This window comes from Lipotes vexillifer, unplaced genomic scaffold (assembly GCF_000442215.2).
Source record: "Lipotes vexillifer unplaced genomic scaffold, Lipotes_vexillifer_v1.1 scaffold717, whole genome shotgun sequence".
Lineage (NCBI taxonomy): Eukaryota > Metazoa > Chordata > Mammalia > Artiodactyla > Lipotidae > Lipotes > Lipotes vexillifer.
The window spans coordinates 2,824,519-2,834,303 of NW_006798707.1; the positions used below are offsets into that span (position 1 = coordinate 2,824,519).

A 9,785-nucleotide genomic window follows, 5' to 3' on the forward strand; every position below is an offset into this window, starting at 1 on the left:
CTCCTCAGGGGAGTGGGGAAGGGAAGTGCCTTCTCAGCACTGTCCACAGGCATCCAGCCTGTGCACTGCCTGACTACCTCCCGCCCACTGATTTGCTCCACGTTTATTTAAACCTCATTTCTATTCTTTAACTTGGAGAACTACAAGGCAGGGGCCATATCTGGAAATCTCTGTGGCTCCCATCGTGTCAAGCTTGGTTTCGGCCATGGATTAGTCACACAATAAGCATCTGCCCATTTGCTGTCTTGTTGTGGCGTGGATTTCTCTCCATTGCCTCTGTGAGGCTAACAAATGGCTGGGAGGGAGCCTCCATTTCCATTTCATCCATCCTGCCAACCAGCCATGCATCCATGCATCCATGTACTCACTTAAAAGCTATTGAGCACCAGTAAGGCATTGTGCCAGGTGAAAGCAAAGCCCGACAAGACAGTCTCTGTGTTCTAGGAGCTCACGGGAGATATTTACTAGTAAACCGTTGACTCAAAGTGCAGTGAGGTAAGTGCTAAGATAGAAGGCTGCCCCTCGTGCTGGGGAGCGCAGTGGAAAGTGATCTCAATCAGGCTGGTGGAGGCGAGGGCTGAGCTGAGTTTTGAAGGCTGAGGGAGAGTCTGTGAGCTGGAGAAACGGGAGAGTCAGGAAGGAGGCGTGACTGAGGGATTCAGGGAGCTACCGGGAGTTTTGCGGCAGCATCTGTGCTTGTGTGTGACAGGTGGGTGAGGTAAGCAGGGCTGAAGGGCCCCTGTGCTACGCTGTGGACTACGACCTTTACCCTGAAGCAGTGAGGTGCCACCGCGGGCTTTGTGGTGTGGAAGTGACATCAGATCTGACGTAGGAAGACGACTCTGGCAACCATGGAGTGGCATGGGCTGTGCCTGCTGATTCGGGGGCTGCTGCAGGGATCTGGGGGAGGAGCCATGGGCACCTGAGCACGACGGAGGCCGTGGTCCCAGGTGGTTAGCACGCAGAGGGGCTCGACAGGTGAAGGAGTGGGGCGTGCCTGGTGACTGGCTTGCTGTGGGACCACTGGGGTGGGGAGCTGAGGACCACGCCAGAGCTACTGGCTTCAACAGCTGGACCGATGGTGGCACCTTGACGGGGACAGGGAATTGGGAGGAGTGGCAGGTTTGGGGCGGTGGTGTGGCCACTCGTGGATGGGTTCAGCTTGTGTTGCCCAGGGACACTGGCGGATGCTTAAACGTCCGGCCTGGCACAGGGAGGGGCTCTTGCTGCAGGTAGAGCTTTGCTGTTCCCCCGCTTCTCATGGGGCCTGGTGGGTCCACCTCAGCCGGTGGTGGGATTTCCGTGGATTTGGAAGACGGGGGAGGAGCTGGAACGCTGTGTGGAGAAAGGCAGGGGCTCTGGTGGGTGTAGGCAGCCTTGGCCTCTGTCCTTTCTGCTGATGGGTCTCTAGAGAAGGGAAGGCGAGAGGTTTCCCAAGGTCCACGGTTTGAAGGAGGCAAAGCCATGTGCTCTGAGGAAAAGCAACCTCCAGCTTGAGGCCAAAGGGGTAAAGCTGTGGGCCAGGAGCGGGACGCGGCTGGGCCTGGGGGAAGGAAGCAGCCCCAGGGTTTTGGTGCCCCGTGCCCACTTCAGGCAGCCAGGGGCAACCACAGGGTTTTCCCAGCTCCACCTCTGCCCCCAAACCTGTTAGTGCTCCTGGGCAGTGGTGGGTTCCATGGCGAAGACGCAGTGGACAGGCTCCCTAGGCTGGGTGCCCTGGGGTGTTTGCTTACTGGCTGCAAAACACACAACCCCTCCATGTAGGTCCAGATCCAAGAGGCTGTGCGTGTTCCAGAGAGCAACTCTGAGCCTTGACTGGTCCAGGCCCACCCTGAAGCTCTGCCCCTCCTGTAGACCTCGGGTCCCCTGACCTCCACAGACCCCTCGGATAGGGGCCCCTGGATCTGGGCAGGCACTGAAATGGGCTCTCCTACTGCCTGTCTTCTAGCCACCCCGGCCTGAGTCATTCCATTGAGTGAATCCTCTGAGGCCAGAGCACAGGATGTTGTGTTCTAGTCGTTTCGTTGTGGCTTGTGACCCTGTCAGCCACCCAGGGGGTTCTGCTGTCTATGCATTTCCCCGTGAGAGGAGAAAAATCCATGTTGGGTGATGTATAGCTGGTCTTCACGGGAATGTAAGCCTCATGAAGGCAGGGATTGCCATCTGTCTTAGTGATGCTGTATTCCCGCTAAAACCAGTGCCGGGAATGCCCCATCTTCCTTTCCTGTGCTTAGTTTGGGATTGAACCTCTGTTACAAAACAGTGGTGATTTCCCATCAGCAGCAAAGGGGGTCAATCCCTCTAGACCCTGAGGGGCAAGGGTTGGGGGATCACGGAGCTCTCATGGAGTGGGGGCAGTTTGGAGGACTTGAACTCAGTCTGCTCTGAGCTGGAAGGAGATTTATCCTCATCTGCAGCAGCCGCTCTCCTGCGGACAGAGCAGGGCACGGGGCTCCCTTTTGGACTGAGCAGTTTCATGTGGAGCCTGGCTTCCTCGGGAATGGATGGGCTGTGCCTCTGGAAAATAGGGCTCGGAGCTGTGTCTGGACACTGAGGCTGGCCTGGCCTGGCCTGCCAGTCAGCCTGCCCTCAAGTTTGCAGAAGGGACTGCATCTCCTGTGGCTTTGAAGCCCTGGCCAGGAGCCTCTTTACAGGGCCACCCACGGCTCCCTCGGCTGTGTTCCCCCTCGGCCCTTGCCCCCTCCTTGAGCTAGCCTGGGTTCCTCACAGCAGGAGCTCTTGCTTGCCATCTCTCATGAGTGCTTTTTTCTCCCCCATTCTTTTAAGATTGGTTCGGGAGAGTGGGCCTCGGGAGAAGACCCCCAGATCTCTGGGTATGTACTCGCCGTGCACACCCCCATGTGTTTTTTGACTCTCTGGTTCCTGGGCTGGATCACGCGATCAGAATTAGGGCCAGAGGAGACCTGGGTGCTGTCAGACTGAAGCCCCTCATTTCACAGACGGGAAAGCAGAAGCCACCCTGGTTCCACGGATGGTGGCCCCTGCTCTGTGCCGCCCTCCACCAGCGCAAGTCACTTCATGAGCACCCAGCTGAGAGAGACGGCGCCGTCCCCATTTGACAGAGGAAGGGGTTGAACTGAAGCTGAACCTTCTCCCTGGCCTCAGGGCACAGAAAGCAGCCTTGATACATTTGCACGCAGGTCCTCACGGCTCCAAAGCTGGCGCTTCTGACCCATCGTGTGTCTGCTGCCCCTGTGTGGTTCTAAGTGAATAGAGGGTTCCTCTCCAGACAGAGTGAGAAATTAAACCACATCCCACAATGCCTTAGTCAGCCCATCCCGGAAGGTTTTAGCATCAGGGGAAGAGAGCGAACCCGGGCTGGCAGTGAGGCAGGTGGCCGAGGCCCAGGGAGGCTGTCCAGCCTGATGACCTAGTTTGTGGAGAGGATGGAAGGTTGGGGGAGGGGACCTGGGCGGAGCACCCTGAGTCTGGGCTGCAGGCGTTGGGGGGCTAGAGGCAGCTGCTGTGCTGACCGGCAGGAGAGAGTGGACTCTTGTCTAGCTTCCCAGCAGGTTACTCTGTAATCAGCTCAGCAGATGGGTCAGTTGCCCAGGGGGAGGCTGCTGCCCAAGAGGCCCCAGGGTTAAGATGCTCAGCTGGGCCCGAGAGGCAGGCCTAACACAGAAACCTCTGTGGTGGCTGCATCTCCCCCTCTCCCCGGCTGGGCTTCTGCAGGGTAGCTGGGGCAATCTGGTGTGGCTCACACTGGCACCCAGTGTCCCTTAAGAGCTACCCTGAGAGCACTGGAATGGGGCTTTGGGTCAGGGGACACGAGCCTGTAGCTACTCCCTTGTGTGCCTCACCAGCTTGCTGCTTGAGAACCAGGTCCCCAGGGGGCATGGGCCAGGCTGCTTGGACAAGGCTTTCTAGGGTGTCTCTTGGAGGCATAGGTGAGAAGGGGCTACAAAGTGGCAAAGTCCTTATGGGGCTCTCTGAACCTCCAGCTGTTGGCTGGGAAGAACATTGCCCGATTTGGGGACCACGTCTGGCATGTAGTAGGGGCTCACGTGGTATTGTCTGAAGCTGAGGGCTTCCCCCAATCTTGTGGCTTTTCTGCAGTCCCTGCCCTGGTCAGCTGGCACCTGGACACCTGTACCCTCGGTCCTACCTTACTTCTGGGCAGATGGAGGCTTTGCCCCTCCTCCCCCTCGGCCCTGGATCCTTCTCCCAGGAGGGATCTTTGGCAGAAGGTGTGGGCCGGGCAGAGATCTGGGGTAACCCGGGAGCCCTGCTGGACCCCCATACTCAACACACCCTTTCTGGGACTTCCCTGGTGGTCCAGTGGTTAAGAATCCGCCTTCCAATGCAGGGGACACGGACTTGATCCCTGGTCAGGGAACTGAGATCCCACATGTCATGGGGCAACTAAGCCCACATGCCACAACTACTGAGCCCATGTGCTCTGGATCCCATGTGTCACAACTAGAGAGCCCTTGCATCGCAACTACTGAGCCCACGCACCACAACTAGAGAGAAGCCCACGTGCCACAAGGAAGATCCCGTGTGCCGCAACTAAGACCAGATGTGTCCAAATAAATAAATAAATATTTTAAAAAAAGAAAAGAAAAAAAAACATACCCTTTTCAGCCTCAGGCAGCCCCAGATGGTGACCCCCATCCCAGAGGACCCCTGATTTGCAAGTTCACTCAAGGACAGTGAACTCCAAACTTTGTGAGCAGGAGAACCTGGTTAACATTTCTTTCATTAAAAGAAAACGAATGGGGGCTTCCCTGGTGGCACAGTGGTTGAGAGTCCACCTGCCAGTGCAGGGGACACGGGTTCGAGCCCTGGGCCGGGAAGATACCACATGCCGCGGAGCAACTAAGCCCGTGCGCCATGACTACTGAGCCTGCGCGTCTGGCGCCTGTGCTCCACAGCGGGAGAGGCCGTGACAGTGAGAGGCCCGCGCACTGCGATGAACAGTGGCCCTCGCTCGTCCGCCGCAACTGGAGAAAAGCCCTCGCACAGAAACGAAGACCCAACACAGCCAAAAATAAATAAATTAATAAATTAATTTTTTAAAAAAGAGAGAAAACGAATAAACCTACCTGCACACTGCCTCTATTACCAGAAGTGTGCTCTTTGAAGCCATTAATTGGGAAAATATAGAATGACAAAGAGATACTATGGATTTGATGTCATTTGGAAATGAATTGGTATTTTATCAATCGTAAGAGCACCTGAAGGTCGCTGGGTCTCAGCTTTCCTGTCTGTAAAATGAGAGCCCTGGGCTGGCATTAGTTCTCTGGGCCCTTCATGCTGTGTCATAGTCTCAGATGGGAGCATGGTGGTATATAACAGTCAGTGGGCTCATTTTATTTTTCCTTTCTCTGAAGTACACACCTCCCTGTTAAAACAGACTTACATTCTCAGGAAATATCTTAAAACTCTTAGATAACTGATCTGCCCCTATTTCCTGCCCAGCCTCCTCCCTCCTCCCTCCCTGCATCCCCCCACCCCCAGTCTTAGAACAAGGTGTGCAATACTAGTTGAATGAATGGATAGAGGGATGAAAGGAGGAGGGTGTTTGTCCTTGGGCAGCCTGTTCTATACGTGCCAGTGCCGCCCTGTAGAGTAAATTTAACCTGTGTCTTTCTCCAGCAAGGAAGCATTGGGCAGAAGAACCGAGGGTGAGGGGCTTAGGCAGGAAAATGTCACACCAACCACAGGGTCATAGAGCCTCAGCCCCAAAGGGATGGCTGCTGCTCATGGGTGCTGGGCGTCCTCAGCTCCATTCTTGTTCTCTACTCCTCAGAGCCAAAACCTTTGGTCCTGCCCATCAGAGACAGGTCTGCTGCCCCTGAGAAGCCTGCCCTGCTTTCATCTCAGTCTGCTCCTACTCTGACAGCCTTCTCCTTCAGCCACGCCAAAGAAACCCAACCCTTGCTAAAAGAAGAGGACCGGAAGGAGAGTGGCACCAAGGTACCTGGAAAGCGAGGGGAAGAGGAAGCTGGGGTCAGAGTGGACCACTGGCTGAACACACACATGTTTCTGAAAGTGTGGGACCAGCTTGAGGAAAGCCAGGAAGAGCCCCGAGGCAGCTGCCCCTAGTACTTGAGGCTAGAACCTATAGATGGGTTTGGGGTGAAGGCTGGAGAAAAGAAGAGAAGGAAGAGAGGAGGAGGAGGATGGAGGTGAGGGAGACTAGGTGAAGGGAAGAGTACAGTGGGGAGCTGAGGGGCGGGGATGAGGGAAGAAGGGAGGGCAGAAGGAGGTCACACATGGTTCAGAAGCAAGCAGGATGTGGGGGAGGGTGCAGAGGGGCTTAGGTGAACCAAGCCTAGTAATTTGAACCAATACCCAAGATAGCAACCCAGAGGCAGCTGACTCAGAGGCAGATCAGCCAAAGGCCTGTGCTTGACAGGCTGACAAATACCTTGGACTTCTAAGGTGACCTTGATCCAGATGATTCATCCAGATTCTCGTCTGGATAAATTTAGTGAAACGTGGAGAGTCACTGTTATGGTCATTATTTGAAACAGAGATAGAAGAGTGCGATAAACATATCTTGAAAGCCTGCTATATGCATATACTATGGGATCCAGTGATGCTGATAAGGTCCAGGCACCACATCCTCCCGCTCCAGCGAGGATGACGGACCATGAGACGAAGGAAGAACAATTCAGGGCCATGAAACGATCTCATCCTCCACCCCACCTCAGCCACTCGCTCCCATGGTCATACTGTAGACGCTGGCACTGCCAACAACTTCACCACCGCCACTTCGCAACCTCAAGCACCCCACTCACTCTCCCCCTTCTACTGTTCTAGCTCAATCCATCCAATATTCCAGCTCCAGCACTTGCCCTTCTCCTGCATCAACAATGCTCTCCTTGAAACGGGATCATTCCCACCAGCATCCTAGCTCTCTGTTTCCTCTCTCATCTTTAAACCAAACCAAACCAAAGAAAAATATTGCCTTGTCTCTCGACTCGTCCTCTCCTGAGTGCAGGCCAGCGGGGCTTACTCCCTGCCAGCCCCATTGAAACTGCCCCCATTGAGGCATCAGTGAGGCCACCTTCCCATGTGCAGCACATCTCAGTGCTCTACCAGCTTGACCCATCGCCAACTTTTGGGGCTCATCCTTCTTGAATTCCCTGCTGAGGGACAGAGATGAGGGGCGGCTTCTTTCTTGCTTGTCTGACTACATCAAAGTTAGCTCCTTCCTGGTCCTTCTTTGCTGCCGCCTTCTTGTCTTCCTGACCTCTACGTACTGGAGCCCCCAGGGCTCAGACCTCTAGCGTCTTATCTATTTATACGGACCCCTGTGATTTGATCCAGCCCATGGCATTAGGTACCACCTCTATGTTGAGGACTCCCAAATCTCCCTCTCCAGCCCAGACTTTCCCCAATCTCCAGTAGCTGTTAAATTATATGACTATGTTTATATAGGACTGATACTCAATGTCTCCATTTAGATCTCTAATTATATCTCAAACTTACCTCATCCAAGGCTTAACTGTTGAACTCTTACCCCTGCAAAACCTCCTTTTCCCCGTGTCCCCTCTCCATGAATGGCAGTAAAAGGCAACTCCAGCCTTCCAGCTTCTCCGGCCCCAAATCTTGGGCCCATCCCTGCCTTCTCTCTTTCTCTCTCATCCCACACCTCATATATCAGCCAGAGCTGTGGGCTCCACTTTTGAAACATGTCCAGAATCTAGCCATTCTACCATCTTTATTCCTGCTATCCTAGTCCAAGTCCCACCTCATGGGAACCTCTTGTTCTATTTTTGCAACTTCTCGTGAGTCTTAAATTATTTCAAAATAAGAAGTTATTAAAAACAACACTTAGAGAATACCCCCATTCCAGCCAAAAAAAAGAAAAAGAAAAAAAAAAGAATCAGATCACGTCACTCTTCTGCTCAAAACCTCCAGTGGCTTGCTGTGTCCTCCAGAGGAAAAGCCCAAGTGCCCACCATGGACCACAGGGCCCAGTGCGCTGTGGCTCCGGCCCCATCCCTGCCACCTCCGACCTGTGTCCTGCCTCGCCCCTGACTCAGGGTGCTCCTGCCTGTGTCCTCCTCAGGACTCCCAGCCACGCCCAGTGCACCTCAGCCTCAGGGCCTGCTCCCCGCTTCATTAATGTCTCTGCTTCAATTTCACCGCCTCTGGGAGTCCCTCTGGGTCTCCCTACCCGAAACAGAAGCCCTGTCACCCTGTGTCCCTTACTTGCCTTCCGGTGCATGTTGCCTGATATTAGAGGCTGTCTGTTTGCTGTCATCTCCCCACTCCATGTGGCTCATGGGGAGCAAGGCCTTTGACCTTTTGTTCATTCTCGGAACAGCAATCAGCACACAGGAGCCACTCACGTTCCTGATGATGGAATGAATGAAGAAGGTATAGAAAGCACACTTGGGTCCCCAAGATGATGGAGTTTGCCTTGATCTTGTACCAGATGCAGGTCACCATTGCCGGGTCTGCCCAGGAGAAGATGCGGCTGAAGCAGATGAAGGAGATGGAGCTGGTCCGGAGAGTGAAGGAGCCGGAGAGGGAGAGGGGGAGGGAGCTCGCTTCCCAGAGGCTGGGCTCCCGGAGGACCTTGATGAAGGAAGGTACTGGGTGCTTGGGAAAGGCCCGTCAGGCTGGGGAGACTTCTTGGCCAACACCTGGGCCAAAAGAGAGGCTGTCCACGCCTCCCACCCTCTCCGTCCTGAGACTGGACAGGGAGCCACGTCCGCTGTCTTGCAGCTCACTGACGGGCCCATTTCCAAAGGGGGACTCTGGGGCTGGGGGACAGGCAGGACCAGCTCTGTCCTCGGACTTTCTCTGCCTCCACAGGCCTCCTTACCCTCCGGGGCAGTGGGACCCTCTCTGTGCCCACTGGGCTGAGCAGCCCCTGCAGAAACCACATCGGCGTCATCCTGAAGAAGTGGGCCAACGGGGCCTCGCTGCCCAGCATCCTTGTCAGCAAGCAGGAGCTCAGCTTTGCCCGCCATGCTTCAGGTGGGACCTAGACCAACTGGCTGGGGGGGCACGTGTCCCCCTCGCTATGCTGTCTTGGGGTGCTTTGGGGTGTGGCAAGGGTGACTTCTGCTGCTCTGCTTCTGCCAGTTGCCCATGTTGGAGGAGGGGGCAGCCTGGGGTGGTCACCTTGCCAGAGACAGGAACAGTGTCTGGAAGTCAGAAGTATCTGGGGGCCAGGCTGGGGACCCAGGGTGTTGTAACGGGAATTGTGGATGGCTGGACAGGTGTGCCCAGCCTGCGTGACATGTCCTAGAGGACTCACCAGTGCACCAGGACCACAGATGCTGGGAAGCAGCCTCCATGGGAGGAGCTGGAAACACCAGGAAGAGGAAAAAAGGGTTCTGGGAAGACCCTGGGTTCTTGCCTGTTGCCTCATAAAATGTCAGGGCTGGACAGGACTGGTGACAGACTGGGATCTGAGGACCTGAAGGTTCTATGGGACACTCAGGAAGGTGTCAAGGGACAAGGGGAGGCCCTGTCCCCATTCTGCCAGAGGAGTGTCTATTTTGTCTCCCCTTTTTGAATACTGGGGCTCCATGTGGGATTTCATTTGAAAAGATTTTGCCAGTAAAGAACATTTGAAAACAACCAACCTGGTTCAGAGTTTCTTTAAATGTGGACATTGTTGGTAGAATAGAGCATCATTTTTGTGCTAGAAGTAATATTGACTGACCTCCCTTTTCTATTCTCTTTCTATCCTTTTGATTCCATCAAGTAGAAAGTCTTAATCTGGTGCTAGTTTTTAGCACCTCTCTAAGACTTGTGAATCTCCTTTTTTTTTTTTTTTTTTTTTTTTTTTT

At 54.6% G+C, this 9,785-nt stretch overlaps 1 protein-coding gene across 1 annotated transcript in view; it reads left to right on the plus strand.

Moving 5' to 3' along the window:
* Window positions 1-9,785, plus strand: part of TOGARAM2 (TOG array regulator of axonemal microtubules 2) — a 59,572-nt gene that overhangs the window by 23,490 nt on the left and 26,297 nt on the right. Inside the window, 4 exon segments of the mRNA XM_007470894.1 lie at window positions 2,788-2,834; window positions 5,777-5,943; window positions 8,417-8,573; window positions 8,800-8,964. Of these exon segments, the coding sequence (XP_007470956.1) occupies window positions 2,788-2,834; window positions 5,777-5,943; window positions 8,417-8,573; window positions 8,800-8,964 (536 nt within the window).